Genomic DNA, 27335 nt, shown 5'->3' on the forward strand with positions numbered 1-27335 from the left:
ACCACTACCATGGATTCTCCATTAAGTGAAAGTAATGAATAAAATATTTTTAACCTACCTTTTATTATGCTTCAATTTTATTTCTAGTATATGTAGAAATATATTTTTAATATATTTCTTCATTTTTTATATATATTCCATCAATCAGGAAAACGATTTTTATGCAACATTTAAGGTTGCGACACGGTCTCAAAATTGTTTAGCCAAAGTTGTGCAGTAAGTTGTGGCAACTTATTTACAACCACACAATAACGTAGCTAATACATGAAAACAAACGTTGTCACACCTGGCTACTCTCCCTCTCATCTACACACCTGTAGATGAGAGGGAACACGGAAGCCCACACCTGGTAACTCTCCACCCCACACTTGCACATGAGAGGGGACACTGATGCCCACACCTGCTACTCTCCCTCCCAACACCTGCAGATGGGAAGGAACACTGAAGCCCACACCTGGCTACTCTCCCGACCCACACCTGTAGATGAGAGGGAACACTAAAGCCCACACCTGGCTACTCTCCCCACCCACACCTGTCTATGTCACACACTCATGCCAAAGAAAACTTATATCAAGTAAATCTAGCTTGTATTAAGCAAGGCAATGTTGGGCTAAATATTGATCAGTGTTATCTTATAAGTAGTGAAGCTTGCTTAATGAATATTCTTGGTCGCTAAACGGTGCTCAAAGTTACTCAAGAAGCCTTATAAGTTCTCCAATTCATGACTTTTAATGTAAAAATATTTTTGAAACCACTGGAAGCACTGTGAATTAAAGAACTGAGTTACAGATATTCACGTGTTAAAATGTAGTCAATACGTACTGGTGAGACGCGTGTCAAGGAAATTCAGGCGACTATACCCTCCTCTTGAGGGAGGACACAGCTGAGCCGCCAGGTGGCAGCACCAGTCTATGGCGGGGTCGTCATCAGTGAGGTCCCACCTGATGGTCAGGCGGAGCTCCCTTCCCTGGTACGGCAGAGTGTCCAGGGTGTCCGGGTCCACGTAGCCCGTGGCGTCCAGGGTGTCCGGGTTCACGTAGCCCCTGACGTCCAGGGTGTCCGGATCCACGTAGCCCGTGGCGTCCAGGGTAATGTCTGAAGACATACACTGAGATACAGTCACTGTCGTTACTGGTATGTTCTAAGATATAACAAGAAGACATACTGAGCCATCCACTCATCTTACTGCCGAGTTTATTACCTGATGACAAGTCCGTATTTTGGACAGTATTAATAGCATCTAAACTATGTATTAATAGCTTTTAAAAGCCACGGCCAAGGTCATCTGTATCAATGGTCAAGGTCACAGTCAAGGTTATCTGTATCAATTGTCAAGGTCACAGTCAAGGTTATCTGTATCACTGGTCAAGGTCACAGTCAAGGTTATCTGTATCAATTGTCAAGGTCACAGTCAAGGTTATCTGTATCAATTGTCAAGGTCATCTGTTTCAATGGTCAAGGTTATATGTATCAATTGTCAAGGTCACAGTCAAGGTTACCTGTATCAATTGTCAAGGTCATCTGTATCAATGGTCAAGGTCATCTGTGTCAATGGTCAAGGTCATCTGTATCAATGGTCAAGGTCATCTGTGTCAATGGTCAAGGTCATCTGTGTCATGGTCAAGGTCATCTTTATCAATGGTCAAGGTCGCATTAGGTCATATAAACTAAGTCAAGGTCACAGTGAAAGGTTATCTGGACCAAGTATCAAGGTCACAGTGAAAGGTCATCTGGACCAAGTATCAAGGTCACAGGGATAGATGGGTCACCTGAATTAAGGATCAAAGTTAATTAACCAAGGGTCTAATTAACCAAGGGATCAAGGTCACAGTGAAAGGTCATCTTGGACAGGAATTAGGTCAGTGTGAAAGGTCATCTTAAATAGGAATTAGGTCAGTGTGAAAGGTCATCTTGAGCAGGAATTAGGTCACAGTGAAAGGTCATCTTGAACAGGAATTAGGTCACAGTGCAAGGTCATCCTGAACAGGAATTAGGTCACAGTGAAAGGTCATCTTGAACAGGAATTAGGTCACAGTGAAAGGTCATCTTGAACAGGAATTAGGTCACAGTGAAAGGTCATCTTGAACAGGAATTAGGTCACAGTGAAAGGTCATCTTAAACAGGAATTAGGTCACAGTGAAAGGTCATCTTGAACAGGAATTAGGTCACAGTGAAAGGTCATCTTAAACAGGAATTAGGTCACAGTGAAAGGTCGTCCTGAACAGGAATTAGGTCACAGTGAAAGGTCATCCTGAACAGGAATTAGGTCACAGTGAAAGGAGATCTGTACCACGAGTCAAAGTCAAAGTGGTAAGTCATCTGAACCAAAAGTATGGCGTCGCTAAATACTTCATGAAATTATTTATGCACAAGAATATATACAGCAGCGGAATGTTTCGAAAATTTATTATTCATGGAGTAGTCGCCCTTAATAAGTCTATATTTGTAATCAAAGTAGAAGGTTTGTCACCCTTAAGGTGACTATATTTGTAAACAATGTAAGGTGTTTGTCACCCTTAAGGTGACTATATTTGTAAACAATGTAAGGTGTTTGTCGCTCTTAAGGTGACTATATTTGTAAACAATATAAGGAGTCTTTCGTCCATAAGGTTGTAAACATATATGTAAACAATGTAAATCTGAATTACTATATTAAACATGACGAATGAAGCCCTTTGCGTAATTTTGGTATTAATAAATAACCCTAAAAATTATGGTGGAAAATATGAGTATTTACCAAGATACTGCAGGTGAGGAAGGCGAGGCAGGTGACGGATGAGGACGGGTAGATGGTGTGGTGTGAGGCACAGGGTGAGGCTCTCGAGGGTGTGAGGCAGGAGGGGTATGGCTGCCTCAGACAAGTCACCACTAAACCGCTCAAAGGTACACTTACTGCCGGGGGCTGTCAGCCTCTCCAAACATTGTTTCGATATAACACTATATCTGTCTTTGCTGTATAAACTATCGCCAAGATCTAAGGATATGGTTACCTTCATTTTTGCCAGCACTGACAGTGTAGACAGGCGCTGCTTTAGTTGGGATGGATCGTATATGATTAGGTAAATGTTCTTAGGAGTCACCTTCTTAAGAACAAGCGGCAGGACAACACACGAGTCAACACTCTCTATTCTCCACTTTTGTTCTATTCGCAGCTTCTCACACACGGCTTGGATGACGTGCTCACTCCCGCGGGACTCTGCTACATGCTTCAACAGCTTGTCAGTCTCAGGTGTAACCATCTTGCACAGGTCAATTATGTGAGTAATGAACCTGTGCTCTACTCCCCGGGCACACAGCACCCCGGTAGTGCTGACTAAAATGTTCTCCCATCTGGGGCGCTCCCTAAACTCTCCCAAGGAGCGTTTTTCCTTACGTACAACATCCACCAAGAGGTCAATGATTATAGACCTTTCCCCTGACACACGGTGTGATGATGGATCACCTCGGTCTTGCTCAGCCTTCAACAAGAGAGCGACCAGCCTCCTGCTGGCACAATACTCCTGGTACCTGGCGTGAAAATAGCCAAACACCCACACCACACTGAGGCCCCGACGGTAGCTGGTTCTTGTGAAATAGTTGGACAAGACCTCCTCCTGCGGCAGTCCCAGAGTGTCACACTTCTCCCTAATCTCCGCTTCCGTCTCCGGCCAAAGGTCGTACTCCTGCCTCTGGATCCCTCTTAAACTAATCTCTTCAAAGAACAACAGAAACTGGTCACATTTTCCTTTGGGGTCAACCACATGTTTGTCTGTGAGTCTGGACACTAATTTGTTGGTTATGAAGTCATGAATCTTCTCGTAGACTTGAGTGTTTGTGGTGAGGTTGTTAAATTCTTCTGGAGCCTCGACACACAGCAGCGCCAACAAGGTCAAGGTGAGTGGAGTGTTGAGGTACTCACCCAGGAACTGACTCATCTGCTCCAGCTGCTGGGTAAACCTCCCTATGATGACACTCCGTTGGCTCTCTTCATCCATCAGCACCTTGATGGTTCTCTCGGCGAACTCCACGCGACGTTCTGGAGTGATGCCCAAGACGAGGATGTTGCAGCGAGGTCTGGTGTGTGGGACGAGCTGTGACAGGTGTTGGTCCCACCCCTGCCGTGTGGTTATCACCAACCTCACATCCTTGCCAGGCAGGTCCAACAGCTTCTCCACCAGCCTTCCTGAGTGGTCGTTGACCTCGTCGTAGCCGTCAATCAGGACTAATATATTTAAGCTCAAGATTATCTCCTTAAACAGCTGGAAGTCGGCACCAGAATCACGAAGTGTTTGAGGCAGCAACTGGCGGAGGAGATCATCGAAGGTATTAAGATGTGAGTCCCTGCACTGTACATAGAAAACGAGGTCCACAGTGCCCAGGTTACGTATGGCAGCAGGGTCCTCTACCCACTTCTCGAGGATGAGCTTGAGTAAAGTTGTCTTGCCCATACCACCTTCCCCCGTCAGAATGACACACTGAGGGACTCTTCCGTCCTCTCGTCTCATGCTCAAGATGTCTTCATAGTTTATATCCTGACCCTTGGCAGCGTGGGAGGGTCTTGCCCCTATGACGGGATCTTCAAGGAGTCGTAGTCGTGTAAAAGCACGACTTGGGTTGTGGTTAATGCTGAGGAGGAGCCAGGGTGCGGGAACAATCTGGTACAGCAGTTTATACCCGTCCGTTAGCTCCTGCTTGCTCATCTGCTTAACCTCTTCTGTGATGCGTCTTCTGAACACCTTAATATCTTGGTGGAGCTGAGCTAAATAGTCCACCTCTGAGGGATCCAGCGGCTCTCTGATCTTTGCTCGCAGTCCATCAAAATACTCTGTGGCAACTCTGCTCGCCTGGTCCACATCCTGGCGGTCTGTCCTCCACTTGTTGCCAGCCTTAATCAACATATTTGTCATTAAGTCAGTGAGATCCGTCAGCTTATTCTTCAGGTCTTGCTCCGTTATTCTCACGTTATTATGGGCCAACGTGTTTCGATGTTCCTTCAGCTTGTAAATGAGGTGTTCAAGTGATGGTCCCTGAGGCCCTGGAGTGGTCCACGTGGGGTCATTCTTCACAGCCAGACCACACACACGTTGCAGGAGTTTATACAACAGGGTGATGTCAAAAGTTGCCGCGTCAGAGGAAGCTTCGAGTTTATCCCTCTGGTGATCATCGAAGACACGCCTGTACTGAGCATTGGTGTACCCCAAGTCCTGAGTGAGGTAAGTCACTACTGGGAAGGTGCCCCGGTACGACCACATAAACACACTTGCTAGCGAGTCTCGTCCTGCCTTAGTCACAGCTAGTTCATACCGCAGTCTGTTAAAATCTACTGGCATTGTGGAGGACATATTGAGCTTTATGGTTCACTCTTCACACTACGTTGGTCAAGTTTAACACCAGCAGTCAGAAGCCAACGGTAAGTTTCTTTTACTAAAACATTAACCATGTGGGTTCACAGTGGACAACATAATTTATTGACAAGAATTGTGTCAGGCTTTGTTACACTATTCATATATGAGCGAGATATTTATTTAAAATCTCCACACCTTAATTATTTCCCAAAAATTCTTCTCCACTTGTTTATATTACAATACACATTTAATCACATTCCAGGCCAGACAATAACTTAGTCGTGACTTTATCCTTGTTGGATGTGAGCATTATTGCTTCCCAGTTTTATTGGTTATTTTATTTAATTTTGTTTTTAGGTCATTGATTATTAATAAATAATACGAAGTTATTTATGTCTTAGTTTTTCTATTATTAAAGACTTTCTACGATTTCCATCTGTCTTTAAAACTTCGTCGGGTTTTCGTCACCTGGAAATACAAAACATACAAAATTTACTTTATCAACACAAGTTGTATTTGTTAAATAGTGAAATAAATAAATTTTGTGACTGAAAACTAATAATAAATTTATTTTTGGGTTATTCCTCATCTTCCCGTTTTGTTTTATAACATAAAACTTGTCTATATTTTAATATAAGTCAAGTAATCAATGTCGTGTTGACTTTTGGGTTATGGTGCGTGAACAGGGCTTATTTTCTCATATGGAAACTGCATTGTGCAGAGATTGTTCACTTCTGGAGCCGTATTAGCCAATTATGTACAAAATTGACATCTGTGTCTTTGACAATACCATGAAGCCAACAGTATGATGTTGATACTTTATTATATATTTTCTTAGTCGAATATACAGAATATCTAACAGAAGTGCAGCACATAACGGTTCAGACAATCTTTCCTGGAATTCAGAATTAAGTATAACCAACAAATTCACTCCTGGACACTGCTGACACCTTCCAAGATCACAAACTTATACCCACAATTTACCATAAACAAATAGTTTTGGAATGGGAATTATTTCACAAAAAATAATTCTGTATAAAACAAATAAATATTTTCATATCCAACCTTCATTTAGATTTGATTTTGAAGAAACTCTAGAGCCAGAAACCACAATCACAGGTCACAAACCCGATTAAAACTATCCCAACAACATATTTAAGAGAGACTGTCTGTTTGTCTGTGTATCCAATGTTGGCGGCCAGATGCTTGGCGCCAGCCGCACCCAACCTTGCAGGGGAAATGGTCTGAGGTACGGGACGGACATAGGCAGGTCGGGGGTTGGCCTAAGTTAAATACTCCAAGAAACCACGTACGATTTCTATTGGGTCAATTGCGAAATATTTGGTGTGCTCCACGTAGAGTTTTCAGTGGAAAGTAATTTTTTGACAGAAGAGGTGACGAGGGGAATGAGGGTAGGAACCAAGTGGGGGACCAATGGGGGTGGGATGATGGGGGAGAAAATGGAAAGAGGTAAGAAACCGGGTTAACCGGGAAAAGGTAAGGGTTAACGCTGACGAGCCGGAGGAGGGCAGGTAGGGTTAACGCTGACGAGCCGGAGGAGGGCAGGTAGGGTGAACCTGGCCAGGTGTGGGAGGGCAGGTAAGGTGAACACTGGCCAGGTGTGGGAGGGCAGGTAGGGTGAACACTGGCCAGGTGTGGGAGGGCAGGTAGGGTGAACCTGGCGAGGTGTGGGAGGGCAAGTAGGGTGAACACTGTCCAGGTGTGGGAGGGCAGGTAGGGTGAACCTGGCGAGGTGTAGGAGGGCAGGTAGGGTGAACACTGGCCAGGTGTGGGAGGGCAGGTAGGGTGAACACTGGTCAGGTGTGGGAGGGCAGGTAGGGTGAACACTGGCCAGGTGTGGGAGGGCAGGTAGGGTGAACACTGGCCAGGTGTGGGAGGACAGGTAGGGTGAACCTGGCGAGGTGTGGGAGGGCAAGTAGGGTGAACCTGGCCAGGTGTGGGAGGACAGGTAGGGTGAACACTGGCCAGGTGTAGGAGGACAGGTAGGGTGAACACTGGCCAGGTGTGGGAGGGCAGGTAGGGTGAACACTGGCGAGGTGTGGGAGGGCAGGTAGGGTGAACACTGGCCAGGTGTGGGAGGGCAGGTAGGGTGAACACTGGCCAGGTGTGGGAGGGCAGGTAGGGTGAACACTGGCCAGGTGTGGGAGGGCAGGTAGGGTGAACACTGGCCAGGTGTGGGAGGGCAGGTAGGGTGAACACTGGCCAGGTGTGGGAGGGCAGGTAGGGTGAACACTGGCCAGGTGTGGGAGGGCAGGTAGGGTGAACACTGGCCAGGTGTGGGAGGGCAGGTAGGGTGAACACTGGCGAGGTGTGGGAGGGCAGGTAGGGTGAACACTGGCCAGGTGTGGGAGGGAAGGTAGGGTGAACACTGGCCAGGTGTGGGAGGGCAGGTAGGGTGAACCTGGCGAGGTGTGGAAGGGCAGGTAGGGTGAACACTGGCCAGGTGTGGGAGGGCAGGTAGGGTGAACACTGGCCAGGTGTGGGAGGGCAGGTAGGGTGAACACTGGCCAGGTGTGGGAGGGCAGGTAGGGTGAACACTGGCCAGGTGTGGGAGGGCAGGTAGGGTGAACACTGGCCAGGTGTGGGAGGGAAGGTAGGGTGAACACTGGCCAGGTGTGGGAGGGCAGGTAGGGTGAACCTGGCGAGGTGTGGGAGGGCAGGTAGGGTGAACACTGGCCAGGTGTGGGAGGGCAGGTAGGGTGAACCTGGCGAGGTGTGGGAGGGCAGGTAGGGTGAACACTGGCCAGGTGTGGGAGGGCAGGTAGGGTGAACACTGGCCAGGTGTGGGAGGGCAGGTAGGGTGAACACTGGCCAGGTGTGGGAGGGCAGGTAGGGTGAACACTGGCCAGGTGTGGGAGGGCAGGTAGGGTGAACACTGGCCAGGTGTGGGAGGGCAGGTAGGGTGAACACTGGCCAGGTGTGGGAGGGTAGGTAGGGTGAACACTGGCCAGGTGTGGGAGGGCAGGTAGGGTGAACACTGGCCAGGTGTGGGAGGGCAGGTAGGGTGAACACTGGCCAGGTGTGGGAGGGCAGGTAGGGTGAACACTGGCCAGGTGTGGGAGGGCAGGTAGGGTGAACCTGGCCAGGTGTGGGAGGGCAGGTAGGGTGAACACTGGCCAGGTGTGGGAGGGCAGGTAGGGTGAACACTGGCGTTGCACCACTACACTTTGTGCAGATACAACCTGATTTATTTCCAGCTTTGGTTTTTAGTGAGTGTATGATGGACACAACATCTGTCGGGCTGACTGGTGAGAGGAGAAGAGAGTTTGGATAGCTGCTTGAGAGATATGTGTTGATATGTGTCTGAGTCTGTGGGATTTTACTGGCAAGGTTAGCACCAACCGATGAAAAGAAGCTATTAAATTCATTCGCCGTTTCTAAATCAGATGACGGTGTAAGGCCATCCTTAGAGAGTGTTATCTGGTTGTGGGAGTGTTGTTTAGTTCCTAGGATATTAGAGATGGTTTTCCATGTGCTTTTCATGTTGCCTTTTGCTTCTTTGAATCTAGTCTCATAATATGAAAGTTTAGCTTTTCTTATGATACTGGTAAGCACTGATGAGTACCTCTTAACTACTTCCTTTGTAACTAGCCCAAACCTAAATTTCTTTTCATATTCATGTTTATTGTTGATTGATTTGATTATGCCACTTGTGAGCCACGGGTTATTTTTTCTTTTATCAGTTACTTGTTTGGTAAGGAGGGGACAGTGAGTGTTGTAGAGGCTTAGAGTTTTGGAGAGAAAGAGGTTAGTTAATGAGTTTATATCCTGTGTATTATTGAATTCAGATTCCCAGTTAATATTGTGAAGTGCATTAGAAAGATTGCCTAAAGCTGATTCACTGTGTAGCCTGAATGAGAGTTTCTTGCTTTCTGGTGGTGTTGTGTCCATGTTTACTATGAGGAAGGTAGGATAGTGGTCAGTTGTTCTGTCATAGATTACCCCAGATGTAAGGGGAGCTGTTATATTAGTACATAAGTGATCCAGAGTAGTGGTAGATGTTTGAGTGACTCGGGTGGGCTTGGTGATTGTGGGGATTAGCATACAGGAGTGCATGCTGTTACGTGAATAGTCAACTTGAGGGTTGTTTCGAAGACCCAGGTCAATGTTGAAATCACCTCCCAGAATGATGTAATTTTTGTTGAGATTGTTATTTATGATAAGATTCCTTACGTTGTCTGAGAATGAAGCAATGTTGGTATTAGGAAATCTATAGATGGCACCGATAGTCAGAGAGGATTTAAGGGATTTACTGGAGAACTTGGCAAAGGTATATTCACAATAGTCATCTCAATCACTGATGACACTATTGCAGATGAAGGTATCTTTGTAATATATTGCTGTGCCACCTCCTTTTTTATTAGGCCTGCAGTTATGAATGGCTTTATAACCAGCTAAGTTGTAGAGTTGGGTATAGTCTTTACTTAGCCAAGTTTCTGTTAAAATGATGAATGATATATTAGTACCTAGTGCTGTGAGTAGTGCATTTATATCAACAAAATGTTTACCAAGTGACCTAACATTTTGTAAGAAACATGTAAGAACATGAACATGAAAGAAACATGTAAGAACATGAACATGTAAGAAACATGTAAGAAAATGAACATGTAAGAAACATGTAAGAAAATGAACATGTAAGAAACATGTAAGAAAATGAACATGTAAGAAAATGAACATGTAAGAAACATGTAAGAAAATGAACATGTAAGAAACATGTAAGAACATGAACATGTAAGAAACATGTAAGAACATGAACATGTAAGAAACATGTAAGAACATGAACATGTAAGAAACATGTAAGAAAATGAACATGTAAGAAACATGTAAGAAAATGAACATGTAAGAAACATGTAAGAAAATGAACATGTAAGAAACATGTAAGAAACTGAACATGTAAGAAACATGTATGAACAAAATGCATGAACATTTTGTAAAACATGTAAGACTATGCAATGAATTGAACTTGCAGAGAACATGAAAGAGAATGTGTAAACAGTTGAACAGAGAATATGCTGTGAACATAGTGAAAACACAAAAATACGGTAAGATTATTGGTAATTGCAACATTTAAAATTCTTGCAAGGGCAGAGTTGAGCATGGATCTGGGGGGAGGAAAGGTTTAGGTAGAGTTGTGCAAGGGGTGAGATGCGCGGAGAAGGGGGTGAGAGGGAGAGGTGATGTGGGGGGGGGTGAGGGGGATGGGGGAAGATATAGAAGGAAGGCGGGAGGGAGAGAAGTAAGTAATTATCAAAAGGAAGGCACCAAACCGGGAAGGCTGTGTAGCACCATCAAATGTGCGGGATAATCAGAGGGCGCTAAATATCACCAAGGATGCCAATACGAGAACAAAAACGCATAAGGCGAATGATATCAAAAGTATCCGAGTCACCAAGAATACTATCAAGAGACAAGCGACCACGGGGGACGGTCAGAAAACAAGACACACGCTCGTCCCGGAAGTGAAGACATTCAACAAGGATATGCACGATTGTAAGAGGGACAATGCAATTGGAACAATAAGGAGCAGGGCGGCGCTCCATCAAGTGACCATGAGTTAAGCGAGTATGGCCAATACGCAACCTCGCCAGGGCCGTTTCTCATCGCCAGTTACGATGGTAGGAGGACGGCCACGAGGACACACAACTTTTAAGAGAACGTAGTTTGTTACCCTTAACAGACGACCAACAATCCTGCCAACGAGTAGGGATGGAGGAATGTATAACCGGGTAAAAGTCGGAATAAGGAACCCCTTTACAAGAGATGGGACAAGAGTGGACAGCTTCCCTGGCGGCAGCATCCGCATGCTCATTTAAAGAGACACCAATATGGCTGGGAACCCAACAAAACTCAACCGACTTAAATTTACTGTGAACAAGAAACAGCCAATGCTGGATCTCGACAACCACTGGATGAACCGGATTAAAGGACCCGAGAGCCATGAGGGCACTACGAGAGTCAACAACAACTACAAGGAAGATTGACAACGAGAGAGCAGGAGACGACGAGCATAGAGAATAGCATAACGCTCTGCTGTGAAGATGTTAGTCTCCGGAGGTAAGCGACACATATAAGTGTGATCAGGAAAAACAACAGAGTAGCGAACACCGTCCGCAGTCTTAGACCCATCGGTAAAGACGGAAACGGAGTGGGAGTGAGAAGAAAAGTGCTCAAGGAAAAGGCGTCTTAGAACCGTAGGAGGGTTAAAAGCTTTAGGGATGTGGGTCAAGGAAGTACAAAACTGCGGAAGGGGGACACTCCACGGGGGCAAAGAAGGAAGAACACTAGGAGAAATAATAGAAATACGAATGGAAAGAGAATCCTGTAAGCGAGATAACCGGACAGAAAGAGGGAGAGGAAGTGGTGAAGAGGAACAGGAACCGTAGGAGGGGTAAAGGTTAAAGCACGACAGAGGCTAGAGGAAGGATGTTGCAAGGACCGCGCAAGATAGCGAAGACAGTAGCGATCACGGCGGTCCTGGAGAGACAGGAAGCCAGTGTCAACATACAAGCTAAGGACGGGAGTCGAACGAAAGGCACCAGAACTGAGGCGCAACCCAGTATGGTGCAAAGCATCAAGACGGCGAAGAGTAGAAGGAGAAGCAGACGAGTAAGCAGGGCAACCATAATCGAGCTTAGACAGGACGAGAGAGGAATGGAAAGCAAGGAGAGTGCGCCAATCTGCCCCCCAAGATGTATGGGACTATACCTGAAGGAGGGTGAGGGCCTTAGAACACTCAACATGGAGGTAAGAGATATAGGGCGACCAAGACAAACGAGTGTCAAAGAATAACCCCAAAAGCTTTGTGGGATCTTTGTACTCAAGGGGATGACCATAAAGTGACAAAGAGGGACGAAGAACGACCCGTTTCCGAGTAAAGGTCATGGCACACGTCTTAGAAGTAGAGAACTTGAAGCCATGATCGGTGGCCCAAGACGACACGGCATCAATCGCAAGTTGAAGCCGGCGCTGAAGGAGAGGCGAATCATCATCCTGACAGCAAAGGGTAAGATCATCGACATAGAAAGAGGAGAAGACACCTGAAGGAAGTGAGGAAAGAAGACCATTGAGGGCAACCAGAAAAAGAGTAGTGCTCAGAACACTACCCTGGGGCATACCTTCGTATAGCTGAAAAGAAGCAGAGAGAGCGGTACCAAGGCGCACCCGAAAGGAACAACGAGAGAGGAAGCTGCAGAGAAAGAGAGGGAGATGACCACGAAGGCCAAAAGAATGAAGCTGGGATAGAATATGATATCGCCAAGTAGTGTCGTAAGCCTTTTCCAGGTAAAAAAGGACGGCAACAACGGAGGTCTTCGCAGCAAAAGCAGTACGAATATTGACCTCCAAGTTCACCAGGACATCTGTCGTGCTGCGGCACTAGCGGAAACCAAATTGAGAAGAGGAGAGGAGGTGATGGTGTTCCAGAAACACATCAGACGAACGTTAACCATACGTTCAAAGAGTTTGTAGACACATCGTGTGAGGGGCAATAAGGTGAAAGTCCTTAGGGGATGTTCCCAGAGACCCTGGTTTGCGAACAGGGAGGACAACGGCATCGAGCCGCCAGTCCTCAGGGACTGACGACGACTCCCAGATCCGATTATACAGACTCAGTAAATACTGAGATGTGCACAGAGGGAGATGGCAAAGCATCTCAATGAATGCCATCGGAGCCCGCCGCTGTAGAACCGCAGAGGGCCAGGGCAGAACGAAGTTAAGAGAGAAGGGATCATTATAGGGAAGCTGAAGACGAGTGCAGAAATCTAAAAGACGAGACTCAAGGACAGGTTTACGAAGAAGGAAAGAATGGGGAAGATGAAGACCAGAGCTAACAGAAGAAAAGGAAACCCAGTTCGGTAGCGACCTGCAACGGGTCCGCCACAAGAGTACCACGGAGGTGAAGGACCGGTGAAACATCAGGAACGAACTTACCCGCTATCTTGCGGATACGCTTCCAGATCTGTGGCAGAGGAGGTTTCGGACGTAATGGTGGAGACATAAGATGCCCAACATTCACGTTTAGCCATACGGATGGCCCTACGGGCCACCGCACTTGCCTTCCAAAAGAAAAGAAAAAAATTGGCCGTCTACCGACAGCGGTGTCTCTTCCAGGCTGCATGCTTACAGTGGATAGCCCAAGCAGAGTCTGCATTTCACCAGGGCACGCCCTTCCGTGGACCCTGAGAGGAAGAGCGAGGAATAGAGCAGAGGGCAGCTTCGAAGACAGTGTCATGAAAAAAGAGGAGAGAGCGAGGGAGAGGCAGAAGGGAGAGGTCAGAGAGATCAGCACTGAGGGTAAATAGGTTCCAGTCCGCTTTAGCAAACTGCCACCTAGGGAAGGAGAGGGGAGGGTGAAAAGAAAAAAAAGTAACAAGGATGGGGAAATGGTCACTGCCATGGAGGTCATCAAGAATCTGCCACGTGAAATCCAAGTAAAGAGAAGACGAGCAAAGAGAAAGATCAAGACAGGAAAGGGTACGAGTCTGAGAGTTCAAATGCGCGGGTTCACGAGAATTCAGAAGAGACAGGGAAGAACAGAGGATAAACGGCTCAAAAAGGCGGCCTCGGGTGTTCGTCAGAACATCACCCCAAAGGGAATGACGACAATTGAAATCACCCAGCAGAAGCACAAGCTTCGGCAAGGAGTCCAGTATGTGTTTCAGATCAGGAAGAGAAAGCGGGACACTCGGAGGGGAGATAAATGGAACAAACAGTGTACCATTTCCCCACAAAGATATGGGGAGCAGAACAATGGAGAGACGAAGGAAAAAGTAAGGGGACAAAGGGAAAATCAGAGCGAATCAAGAGAGTAGAATAGTTAGGAGCCCAAGCAACAGCTGGGGGGGGGAGAGAGAAAGGAATAGCCACGAAAGCGACCAGGACGAGCACCAAGCATCGGCTCCTGGAGACAGACACAAAGGGGCGAAAACCGCGAAATCAGAAGTTGGAGTTCAAGGAAATTGGCGTAATAATCGCGAACGTTCCATTGAAGAATAGACATCGACGAGAAGAGAAAGGACAACAACAGAGAACAATGAAGAAACAAAGGCGAAAGAGCAACAGAGCACGTTAAAGAAGATCAGGGTCAGCAAAGTCAGGGTTAGGGGGGCATGGGTAAACTGAGCAAAGACAGAGGGAAGGAAGCGGGAGAACAGACCAGAGGCGGACGGGCGGGGTCCGGAGGAAGAGAAAGAGACAACCGAGAGGAGCAGTCAAGGACAGCAGCAGGAAGAGGGGGAGGAGAAAGAGGGGAGCGCACTTCAGCAAGGGCAGCAACCGAGAGGGAAGCGGGGGTCAAAGAAACCTCCATAGCAGGAACAGGGGGGGCAACCACCGAAATGGGAAGGGAAGGAATGATAGAATCAGAAGTAGGGGCCGAGGAAGAAAGCGAAGCCTTCTTACCCGACGGGGAGGAGGAAGGAGAGGAGCCAGGCTTACACTTCTGACTTAAAGAGACCGGTGTCCCAGCAACTACGTACTGGACAACGGATTCCAGCGTCTCAACAGGAGAAGCTGAACGAGAGCACACACGACGGCCATTAGGAGAGCGATGGACATCAGCCCGCACTGACTGGTGGCAGGGAGAGTCAATAGACGGAGGAGAAGGATGGGAAGGAGGATCGGAGGGAGACGAGGAAGAAAACACAGGAGACATGACAGACCGGGTAGAAAGAAGGGGAACCCCAGACAGAGGACCAGGAGGGGGACCCTTCGGGACAGAACTCAAAGGAACAGAGGAGGGGGCAGTGGACGTATCAGGGTCCAAGGCCCGGAAACGGTTGTAAATCTGAGGAAGGAGGGAAGGACGAGGAGCGCAACACGTGAGCATAAGAGACGTTAGCATAAGGCGGGAGCAGGCAAACCTGGCACCTCGCGTCAGGAAAAGACAAACGCTCCCGGTGCTTCAAGTTGAGGACGGCTGCCTCAAGCTTGTAATGGATACACGCACGGGAGAAGGTAGGATGGGCCTCACTGCAGTTGAGGCAACGAGCCTGGGGAGAAGTGCACTCCGACTTAGAGTGAACTTTGCCCCCACACAAAGGACAGAGAGAGACAGTCCCAGAGCAGCGGAGGGCACCATGCCCAAACCTCCAGCACTTGTTACAGAGACTAGGAAAAGGAATGTACTCCAGAACAGAGCACCTGGCACCAGCAAGAATGACAGAGGGTGGAAGGGTCCAACCATCAAAGGTAATCTTCACAACCCGAACGGGTTGACAGCGATGACCACGAGAGGGACGAGTAAACGAGTCTTCCTGGAGGACAGAATGGCCTTGGACCTCAAGGATATGCCGAATATCATCGTGATAGTCCTGCAGATTCCGAACACCGGTCGCAATATGGGGCGGGAGGAGAATAGTGCCAACACTGGCATTCAACACTGGCCTATTGTGCCTCTAGGCTGCCCCTTTATGAGCCTCTAGGTGGCCCCTTTATGTGCCTCTAAGCAGCCTCTTTATGTGCCTCTAGGCGGCCCCTTTATTAGCCTCTAGGCGGCCTTTTATGGACCTCGAGGCGGCTCCTTTATCTGTTTCTAAGTTGCCTCTATTTTGCCTCATGGCGGCCCCTTTTTGTACCTCTAGGTGATCTCTTTATGGGCCTCGAGGCGGCCTCTTTATGTGCCTCTAGGCTGCCCCTTTAAGTGCCTCTAGGCGGCCTCTTTATGTGCCTCTAGGCTGCCCCTTTATGTGCCTCTAGGCTGCTCCTTTATGTGCCTCTAGGCGGCCCTTTATGTGCCTCTAGGCGGCCCTTTATGTGCCTCTAGGCGGCTTCTTTATGTGCCTCTAGGTGGCCCTTTATGTGCATCTAGGCGGCCCTTTATGTGCCTCGAGGCGGCCCTTTATGTGCCTCGAGGCGGCCCTTTAGGTGCCTCTAGGCTGCCCCTTTATGTGCCTCTAGGCTGCCCCTTTATGTGCCTCTAGGCTGCTCCTTTATGTGCCTCTAGGCGGCCCCTTTATGTACCTCTAGGTGGCTTCTTTATGTGCCTCTAGGCGGCCCTTTATGTGCCTCTTGGCGGCCTCTTTATGTGCCTCGAGGCGGCCCTTTATGTGCCTCTAGGCGGCCCTTTATGTGCCTCGAGGCGGCCCTTTATGTGCCTCTAGGCGGCCCTTTATGTGCCTCGAGGCGGCCCATTTATGTGCCTCTAGGTGGCCCTTAATGTGCCTCTAGGCGGCCCCTTTATGTGCCTCTAGGCGGCCCTTTATGTGCCTCGAGGCGGCCCCTTTATGTGCCTCTAGGCGGCCCTTTATGTACCTCTAGGCGGCCCCTTTATGTGCCTCTTGGCGGCCTTTTATGTGCCTCTAGGCTGCCATTTTATGGACTTCTTAGCGGCCTCTTTATGTGCCTCTAGGCTGCCTCTTTATGTGCCTCTTGGTGCCCCTTTATGTGCCTCTAGGCGGCCTCTTTATGTTCCTCTAGGTGGCCTCTTTTTGCGCCTTTGGGTGGCCATTTTATGTGCCTCTAGGCGGCCATTTTATGTGCCTCTAGGCGGTCATTTTATGTGCCTCTAGGCGGCCATTTTATATGATGAGCCTCTACGCGGCCCTCCATCATTGCTCTTATAAGAGACTCTCAGGGGACGGAAGTTTACTTGTAGTAAACTCCATGTAAGTTGTTAACATTATACTGTGAATATTGTCCACAAGAGAGCGGAGGGGGAGAGGGCGATCTACACAGAAGCTCAGCTGGGAACCCTTGCAAGAAAATAAATAAATAATTCAAAGCCTAATTAACATGATATAGCAAAGTTCGTGGTAGGGAGTAGCTTTGGTACTCTTTAAAGTTGTACTCCCTACATATATGCCATTCCCTGTTGGGCACATACCCAGCAGGAATTACTGTTAGAAATTAGGTGAGGCTAGCTCCCTGAGTAGGGTCTTCTAGCTCGCATAGACAGACATTAAGTTCCATTGATACATATGTATATAATTTCTTGTTCTCTTTGTGTTGATATATTTAACAACTTATTATTATTACCTTTGATATAACTTTTCATCCTTTTGACAACATCAATCCTGTTATCTATACTTTTCGAAGAATGTGTAAATATAGCTTCCTTAATCTCTCTAAATAAATGAGCACCATTACTCTACCTAAACCAGAAGCCAACACCACAATGATCACAGGAGTTAGGTCAAAATATTGACAAGTTTTAAGTTATAAAATAAAACAAAATGCAGGAGGCAGATTTTGGAATTTTATTTGTTTTAGTGATCTCAAAAATGTATTTCTGGTCCAATGTTTAACACTAACATCTTGTTTTAATTAGGGGCCGCCTAGAGGCACATATAGAGGTCGCCTAGAAGTACTTAAAGGGGCCGCCTAGAGGCACATAAAGAGCCGTCTAGTGGTACATAAAGGGGCCGCTTAAAGGCACATAAAATGGCCGCCTAGAGGCACATAAAGAGGCCGCCAAAAGGTACATAAAGGGGCCGCCTCGAGGCACATAAAAAGGCCACCTAGAGGCACATAAAGAGGCCACATAGAGGCGCACAAAGTGGCCACCTAGGGGTACATGAAGGGGCCGCCTAGAGGTACATAAAGGGCCGCCTAGAGGCACATAAAGGGGCAGCCTAGAGGCACATAAAGGGGCCGCCTAGGGGCACATAAAGGGCCATCTAGAGGTACATAAAGGGGCCGCTTAAAGGCACATAAAATGGCCGCCTAGAGGCACATAAAAAGGCCTCCAAGAGGTACATAAAGGCGCCGCCTAGAAGTACATAAAGGGCCGCCTAGAGGTACATAAAGGGGCCGCCTAGAGGCATAAAAAGCGGTCGCCTAGAGGTACATTAAGAGGCCACATAGAGGCATATAAAGGGCCGCCTAGAGGCACATAAAGGTGACGCCTAGTGGCACATAAAGGGGCCGCCTAGTGGCACATAAAGGGGCCACCTACAGGTGCATAAAAGGGCCGCAGAGAGCCGCATAAAGGGGCCACCTAAAGGTGCATAAAGAGGCTGCCTAGAGCAACATAAATGGGCCGCATAGAGACGTATATAGGAACCGTATAGAGGCAAATAAAGGGGATGACTAGAGACACATAAAGGGGCCGATTAAAGGCGCATAAAAAGGCCGCCTTAAGGCGCATAAAGAGGCCGCCTAGAGGCAAATATAGGAGCCGCGTAGAGGCATATAAAGGGGATGACTAGAGGCACGTAAAGGGGCCGCCTAGAGGTGCATAAAAGGGCAGCCTAGAGGTGCATAAAAGGCCGACTAGAGGCAAATAAATGAGCCGCCTAGAGGCACATAAATGGCCGTCAAGAGGTACATAAAGGGGCCGCCAAGAGACACATAAAGGGCTGCCTAAAGGCACATAAAATGGCTGCCTAGAGGCCCAAAAAATGACCAGCTATAGGCACATAAAATGGCCGCATTTAGGCCCATAAAAGAGCTGCCTTGTAGAACATAAAATGGCCCTCTAGAAGCCCATAAACGGAGCGCCTAGAGGAAAAATAAAATGGCCGCCTAGAGGGCATAAAGGGGCCGCTTAGAGGTACATAAAGGGCCGCTTAGAGGTACATAAAGGGACGCCTAGATGTACATAAAGGGCCGATTAGAGGTACATAAAGGAGCAGCCTAGAGGCACATAAAGGGCCGCCTAGAGGTACATAAAGTGCCGTCAAGAGGCACATAAAGGGCCGCCTAGAGGCACATAAAGGGCCGCCTAGAGGCACATAAAGAGCCGAATATAGGCACGTAAAGGGGCCCCCCTAGAGGCACATAAAGGGTCACCTAGAGGTACATAATGGGTCGACTGGAGGTACATAACGGGGCCGCCTAGAGGTACATAAAGGGCCGCCTGGAGGCACATAAAATGGCCGCCTAGAGGGCCCAAAAAAGGGGCCCCCTAGAGGCACATAAAATGACCGCCTGTAGGCCCATAAAAAGGCCGCCATGTAGGACACAAAATGGCCGCTTTGAAGCCCATAAAAGGACAGTCTAGAGGGACATAAAATGGCCGCCTAGAGGCCCATAAATTACCGCCTGAAAGCACATAAAATGGCCGCAAGGAGGCCCAAAAAAGGGCCGTCTAGAGGCAAATAAACTGGCCGTCTAGAGGCACATAAAATGGCCGCCTAGAGGTACATAGAAGGGTCCGCATAGAGGTACATAAAAGAGCAGCCTAGAGATGCATAAAAGGCCTCCAAGAGGCACATAAAGGAGCCGCCTAGAGGCATTAAAAAAGGCCACCTAGAGGTGCATAAAGGGCCGCCTTGAGGAACATAAAAGGGCGGCCATGAGTCACATAAAGGAGCCGCCTAGAGGAACATAATGGGTCGCCTGGAGGTATATAAAGGGGCCGCCTAGAGGCACATAAAATGGCCGCAAGGAGGCCCAAAAAAGGGCCGTCTAGAGGCAAATAAACTGGCCGTCTAGAGGCACATAAAAGGGCCGCCTAGAGGTACATAAAGGGCCGCCTAGAGGTACATAAAGGGCCGCCTAGAGGTACATAAAGAGGCCGCCTAGAGGCACATAAAGGGCCGCCTAGAGGTACATAAAGGGCCGCCTAGAGGTACATAAAGGGGCCGCCTAGAGGCACATAAAGGGCCGCCTAGAGGTACATAAAGGGCCGCCTAGAGGTACATAAAGAGCCGCCTAGAGGCACATAAAGGGCCGCCTAGAGGCACATAAAGGGGCCGCCTAGAGGCACATAAAGGGCCGCCTAAAGGTACATAAAGGGGCCGCCTAGAGGTACATAAAGGGGCCGCCTAGAGGTGCATAAAGGGTCGCCTAGAGGTGTATAAAGGGCCGCCTAGAGGTACATAAAGGACCGCCTAGAGGCACATAAAGGGCCGCCTAGAGTCGTATAAAGGTCCGCCAAGAGGCACATAAAGGGCCGCTTAGAGGCACATAAAGGGCCGCCTAGAGGTACATAAAGAGTCGCCTAGAGGTACATAAAGGGCCACCTAGAGGCACATGAAGGAGCTGCCTAGAGGCACATAAAGAGCCGCCTAGAGGCACATAAGGGGCCGTCAAGATGGCACATAAAGAGCATCCTAGAGGAACATAAAATGGCCGCCTTTAGGCCAATGAAAGGGCTGCCTTGTAAGACATAAAATGGCCCTCTAGAAGCCCATAAGAGACCCACCTAGAGGCACATAAAATGGTTGCCTAGAAACCTCTAAAATGGCCGCCAAGCGGCCCATAAAGGGGCCGCCTGAAAGCACATAAAATGGCCGTGTAGAGGCAAATAAAGCAGCCATCTAGAGATACATAAAATGGCCGCCTAGAGATACATAAAGGGGCCGCCTAGAGATACATAAAAGGGCCGCCTAGAGGTACATAAAGGGGCCGCCAAGAGGTACATAAAGGGCCGCCTAGAGGTACATAAAGCGCCGCCTAGAGGCACATAAAGGGCCGCCTAGAGGTACATAAAGGGTTCGCCTAGAGGAACATATAGGTGTCGCTTCGAGGTACATAAAGGGGCCACCTAGAGGTACATAAAGGGGTAGCCTAGAGCTATACAAAGGTGCCTCCTAGAGGTACATAAAGGGGCCACCTAGAGGTACATAAAGGGGCCGCCTAAAGGTACATAAAGGGCCGCCTAAAGGCACGTAAAGGGCCGCCTAGAGGCACATAAAGAGCCGCCTAGTGATACATAAAGGGGTCGCCTAGAGGTACATAAAGGGCCACCATGATGTACATAAAGGGGCCGCCTAGTAGTACATAAAGGGGCCGCCTATAGGTACATAAAGGGGCCGCCTAGAGGTACATAAAGGGGCCGCCAAGAGTTACATAAAGGGGTCGCCTAGAGGTACATAAAGGGCCGCCTAGAGGTACATAAAGGGGCCGCCTGGAGGTACATAAAGGGCCACCATGATGTACATAAAGGGGCCGCCTAGAGGTACATAAAGGGACCGCCTGGAGGCACATGAAGGGCCGCCTAGAGGTACATAAAGAGGCCGCCTAGAGGCACATGAAGGGCCGCCTAGAGGTACATAGAGGGGCCGCCTAGAGGCACATAAAAGGGCCGCCTAGAGGTACATAAAGGGGCCGCCTTGAGGTACATAAAGGGACCGCCTAGAGGTACATAAAGGGGCCGCCTAGAGGCACATAAAGGGCCGCCTAGAGGCACATGAAAGGCCGCCTAGAGGCACATGAAGGGCCGCCTAGAGGTACATAAAGGGGCCGCCTAGAGGCTCATGAAGGGCCGCCTAGAGGCACATGAAGGGCCGCCTAGAGGTACATAAAGGGGCCGCCTAGAGGTACATAAAGTTGCCGCCTAGAGGCACATGAAGGGCCGCCTAGAGGTACATAAAGGGGCCGCCTAGTGGCACATGAAGGGCCGCCTAGAGGTACATAAAGGGCCGCCTAGAGGCATATAAAGGGGCGCCTAGAGGCACATAAAGGGCCGCCTAGAGGTACATAAAGGGGCCGCCTAGAGGCACATGAAGGGCCGCCTAGAGGTACATAAAGGGGCCGCCTAGAGGTACATAAAGGGCCGCCAAGAGGTGCAAAAAGAGGCCGCCTAGAGGTGCATAAAGGGTCGTCTAGAGGGACATAAAGGGCCGCCTAGAGGCACATAGAGGGGCCGCCTAGAAGTACATAAAGGGCCGCCTAGAGGTACATAAAGGGGCCGCCTTGAGGCACATAAAGGGCCGCCTAGAGGCACATAAAGGGCCGCCTAGAGGTGCATAAAGGGCCGCCAAGAGGTACATAAAGGGCCGCCTTGAGGCACATAAAGGGCCGCCTAGAGGCACATAAAGGGCCGCCTAGAGGTACATAAAAGGCCGCCTAGAGGCACATAAAGGGCCGCCTAGAGGTACATAAAGGGCCGCCTAGAGGCACATAAAGGGGCGCCAAGAGTCACATGTACTAAACTGAAACTTCCAGTCTTTCAAGTAACTTGACTAACCTGTCTTCCTTCTGAACTAGCAACAGTCTTCCTTCTGAACTAGCAACAGTCTTCCTTCTGAACTAGCAATAGCCTTCCTTCTGAACGAGCAACAGTCTTCCTTCTGAACTAGCAACAGTCTTCCTTCTGAACTAGCACCAGTCTTCCTTCTGAACTAGCAACAGTCTTCCTCCTGAACTAGCAACAGTCTTCCTTCTGAACTAGCAACAGTCTTCCTTCTGAACTAGCAACAGTCTTCCTTCTGAACTAGCACCAGTCTTCCTCCTGAACTAGCAACAGTCTTCCTTCTGAACTAGCAACAGTCTTCCTTCTGAACTAGCAACAGCCTTCCTTCTGAACTAGCAACAGTCTTCCTTCTGAACTAGCAACAGTCTTCCTTCTGAACTAGCAACAGTCTTCATTCTGAACTAGCACCAGTCTTCCTCCTGAACTAGCAACAGTCTTCCTTCTGAACAAGCATCAGTCTTCCTTCTGAACTAGCAACAGTCTTCCTCCTGAACTAGCAACAGTCTTCCTTCTGAACTAGCAACAGTCTTCCTTCTGAACTAGCAACAGTCTTCCTTCTGAACTAGCACCAGTCTTCCTTCTGAACTAGCAACAGTCTTCCTTCTGAACTAGCAACAGTCTTCCTTCCGAACTAGCAACAGTCTTCCTTCTGAACTAGCAACAGTCTTCCTCCTGAACTAGCAACAGTCTTCCTTCTGAACTAGCAACAGTCTTCCTTCTGAACCAGCAACAATCTTCCTTCTGAACTAGCAACAGTCTTCCTTCTGAACTAGCACCAGTCTTCCTTCTGAACTAGCAACAGTCTTCCTTCTGAACTAGCAACAGTCTTCCTTCTGAACTAGCAAGAGTGTTCCTTGTGAACCACCAACAGTGTTCCTTGTGAACCAGTAACAGTGTTCCTTGTGAACCACCAATAGTGTTCCTTGTGAACCAGCAACATTGTTCCTTGTGAACCACCAGCAGTGTTCCTTGTGAACCAGCAACAGTGTTCCTTGTGAACCTGCAACAGTGTTCCTTGTGAACCATCAACAGTGTTCCTTGTGAACCAGCAACAGTGTTCCTTGTGAACCAGCAACAGTGTTCCTTGTGAACCAGCAACAGTGTTCCTTATGAACAATCAACAGTGTTCCTTGTGAACCAGCAACAGTGTTCCTTGTGAACCAGCACGAGTGTTCCTTGTGAACCAGCAACAGTGTTCCTTGTGAACCAGCAACAGTGTTCCTTGTGAACCAGCAAGAGTGTTCTTTGTGAACCAGCAACAGTGTTCCTTGTGAACGAGCAACAGTGTTCCTTGTGAACCAGCAACAGTGTTCCCTGTGAACCAGCAACAGTGTTCCCTGTGAACCAGCAACAGTGTTCCTTGTGAACCTGCAACAGTGTTCCTTGTGAACCAGCAACAGTGTTCCTTGTGAACCAGCAAGAGTGTTCCTTGTGAACCAGCAACAGTGTTCCTTGTGAACCAGCAACAGTGTTCCTTGTGAACCAGCAACAGTGTTCCTTGTGAACCATCAACAGTGTTCGGTGTGAATCAGCATCAGTGTTCCTTGTGAACCAGCAACAGTGTTCCTTGTGAACCAGCACCAGTGTTCCTTGTGAACCAGCCACAGTGTTTCCTTGTGAACCAGCAAGAGTGTTCCATGTGAACCAGCAACAGGGTTCCTTGTGAACCAGCAACAGTGTTCCTTGTGAACTAGCAAGAGTGTTCCTTGTGAACCAGCAAGAGTGTTCCTTGTGAACCAGCAACAGTGTTCCTTGTGAACCACCAACCAGTGTTCATTGTGAACCAGCAACAGTGTTCTTTGTGAACCAGCAACAGTGTTCCTTGTGAACCAGCAACAGTGTTCCTTGTGAACCAGCAACAGTGTTCCTTGTGAACCACCAACCAGTGTTCCTTGTGAACCATCAACAGTGTTCCTTGTGAACCAGCACCAGTGTTCCTTGTGAACCAGCAACAGTGTTCCTTGTGAACCAGCAAGAGTGTTCCTTGTGAACCAGCACCAGTGTTCCTTGTGAACCAGCAACAGTGTTCCTTGTGAACCAGAAAACAGTGTTCCTTGTGAACCAGCAAGAGTGTTCCTTGTGAACCAGCAAGAGTGTTCCTTGTAAACCATCAACAGTGTTCCTTTTGAACCAGCAACAGTGTTTCTTGTGAACCATCAACAGTGTTCCTTGTGAACCAGCAACAGTGTTCCTTGTGAACCATGAACAGTGTTCCTTGTGAACCAGCAACAGTGTTCCTTGTGAACCAGCAACAGCGTTCCTTGTGAACCAGCAACAGTGTTCCTTGTGAACCAGCAACAGTGTTCCTTGTGAACCAGCAACAGTGTTCCTTGTGAACCAGCAACAGTGTTCCTTGTGAACCAGTAACACAGTTCAGGAGAGAACAGCCCGCCACAGTCACACAGTCAGCCCCACAACATTAGGGTTCCGGCCTCCGGACAAATACTTGGTAAACAACAATTTGAAAGCAGTTATTACGGACTGATCACAGGAATATTAACATATATTTTCTTCCCATCATCCCGAGCCCGCAGCTGCGAGAACATGTGACTTTTACAGTTGTCAAAAGACAGAGGAAGATGGAGACAGAGGCAGGTAGGGAGAAATGTGAAGAGTGAGGGAGAGGGAGGAGACGGAGAGGGAGGGGGAGGGGGAGAGAGAGAGAGAGGGAAGAGAGAGAGAGAGAGAGAGAGAGAGAGAGAGAGAGAGAGAGAGAGGAGAGAGAGAGAGAGAGGAGAGAGAGAGAGGAGAGAGAGAGAGGAGAGAGAGAGAGGAGAGAGAGAGAGAGAGAGAGAGAGAGAGAGAGAGAGAGAGAGAGAGAGAGAGAGAGAGAGAGAGAGAGAGAGAGAGAGAGAGAGAGAGAGAGAGAGAGAGAGAGAGAGAGAGAGAGAGAGAGAGAGAGGGAAGAGAGAGAGAGAGAGGAGAGAGAGAGAGAGAGAGGGAAGAGAGAGAGAGAGAGAGAGAGAGAGAGAGAGAGAGAGAGAGAGAGAGAGAGAGAGAGAGAGAGAGAGAGAGAGAGAGAGAGAGAGAGAGAGAGAGAGAGAGAGAGGAGAGAGAGAGAGAGAGAGGAGAGAGAGAGAGGAGAGAGAGAGAGAGAGGAGAGAGAGAAGAGAGAGAGAGAGAGAGAGAGAGAGAGAGAGAGAGAGAGAGAGAGAGAGAGAGAGAGAGAGAGAGAGAGAGAGAGAGAGAGAGAGAGAGAGAGAGAGAGAGGAGAGAGAGTGTGAAGAGAGAGAGAGAGAGAGAGAGAGAGAGAGAGAGAGAGAGAGAGAGAGAGAGAGAGAGAGAGAGAGAGAGAGAGAGAGAGAGAGAGAGAGAGAGGGGGGGGGAAGAGAAACGGGGAGAAGGGAGAGACAGTTAATTGTGAGAGAGAGAGACAGAGAGACCCGGGCTCCACCGGGTGTCCCTACTAGTAAATTATAAAACCATTTCGAATAAATTTACTGCCAGTAACTTAAACAATGACGATAAATATAAATATGTGAGTCACTTAACAATATTTTCCTCCGTAACTTCACTACAACACTGTCCACACACCTGCCAGTCCACCATATAGCAGGGAATTTTACACTTAACACTATCTTCACTGATAACTTCACTACAACACTGTCCACACACCTGCCAGTCCACTATACAGCAGGGAATTTTACACTTAACACTATCTTCACTGATAACTTCACTACAACACTGTCCACACACCTGCCAGTCCACCATACAGCAGAGAATCAACATACTGTACGTGTTTGTGTCTCTCCAAGAAAGTACCAATTGTACTTGGTACAATAGTACCAAGAAAGTACCAAAAGAAAGTAAATAATCACTAAAAGTTCTACACTGACACAACCCATTGTACTTTCTCCTATATAAATAAATCTGCTGCCCGTTCTCAACATTTTTCACTCGTAAAAATGTTCAATAGTTTTGTTGATACGTTTACGGCGACCAGCCAGGATATGACGGCTCAAGGCTCCACACACCAGTGATTGCACCATCACACGGCCTTGTATACTCACACTCGGCCTTGTATACTTATCACAAGGAGTTATTATTATTATTATTTCACCAGGGAATATTACCCTTATTTACCATTACGTGTAATATCAAATGGTAGAGAATGTACACACAGGGCCAGAGTATATTAGTGTAAGTATGAGTACACACGCCCGCTGGCTGGGAGGTCCGGGGGAACACCACCTCTACTGACACTCCCTCTGTGGGACCCCTGCTTGGCCCCGCGCCTCCAGTGCGCATGCGTCACCTCCCGTCTCGTCTCCCCTAGTTGTGCTTGCGGGGGTTGAGCTTCGGTTCTTTGGTCCCGCCTCTCAAGTGTCAATCTACTGGTGTACAGATTCTTGATTCTTCGGCTCTATCAAATCTACATATGAAACTGTATATGGAGTCAGTCTCCTCCACATCACTGTCTAATGCATTCCATCTGTTAACTACTCTGACACTGAAAAAGTATTTCTAATGTCTCTGTGGCTCATTTGGGTACTAAGTTTCTACCTGTGTCCCCTTGTTCATGTTCCACACGTGCTAATTAGTTGGACCTTGTCCCACCCTGTCAGTTCCTGAAAATTTTGTAAGTCGTGATCATGTCTCCCCTTACTTTTCCGTCATCCAGGGACGTGAGGTGTAGCTCCTGTAGCTTTTCCTCGTAGCTCATATCTCAGTTCTTGGACTAGTCTGGTAACATACCTTAAGGTTACCTTGAGGTGCTTCCGGGGCTTAGCGTCCCCGAGGCCCGGTCGTCGACCAGGCCTCCTGGTTGCTGGACTGATCAACCAGGCTGTTGGACACGGCTGCTCGCAGCCTGACGTATGAGTCACAGCCTGGTTGCCACTAATATGCACACCGTTTCATACAAGATGTGGGAAAAACACTTAAAAACTAAGACTTAAGACTAAATGAGATCAAAAGCATGAAGTGAACTGAAGTAGAAGAAAGAATTACCATAATTACATGTCGAATTAACAACAACAATTGCAACTGACGAGCGATAGTCATTTTGAGTAAATATACTGACGGACTACAATTTTCTTAAATTTATACATGTCAGTTATTGGCAGTTTTACAAGTTAGTCATTAATGATGTTTGATAATAGGAAGACATAGGTTGACATTTAGGAGGTAAG

General features: G+C 48.1%; 1 protein-coding gene across 3 annotated transcripts; it reads right to left on the reverse strand.

Annotated features, from left to right (window-relative positions):
• Positions 1–230: 230 nt before the first annotated feature.
• LOC123770526 (uncharacterized) lies at positions 231–26392 on the reverse strand. Of its 3 annotated transcripts, none has more exons than XM_069322620.1 (4): positions 26325–26392; positions 2738–5792; positions 823–1095; positions 231–477 (listed from the first exon to the last, which is right to left on the reverse strand). In XM_069322620.1, exons 2-4 carry the CDS (start codon positions 5319–5321, stop codon positions 404–406), a joined length of 2931 nt encoding a protein of 976 aa, XP_069178721.1. In that variant the 5' UTR covers positions 5322–5792; positions 26325–26392; the 3' UTR covers positions 231–403. The 3 variants fall into 3 exon arrangements, with proteins under 3 accessions (XP_069178721.1, XP_069178719.1, XP_069178722.1); XM_069322618.1 differs by having other exon boundaries at positions 26287–26392; XM_069322621.1 differs by lacking the exon at positions 26325–26392 and adding an exon at positions 25900–26154.
• Positions 26393–27335: the final 943 nt, after the last annotated feature.

The sequence above is a fragment of the Procambarus clarkii genome, chromosome 11 (genome assembly GCF_040958095.1).
Source record: "Procambarus clarkii isolate CNS0578487 chromosome 11, FALCON_Pclarkii_2.0, whole genome shotgun sequence".
NCBI classification, from domain to species: Eukaryota; Metazoa; Arthropoda; class Malacostraca; order Decapoda; family Cambaridae; genus Procambarus; species Procambarus clarkii.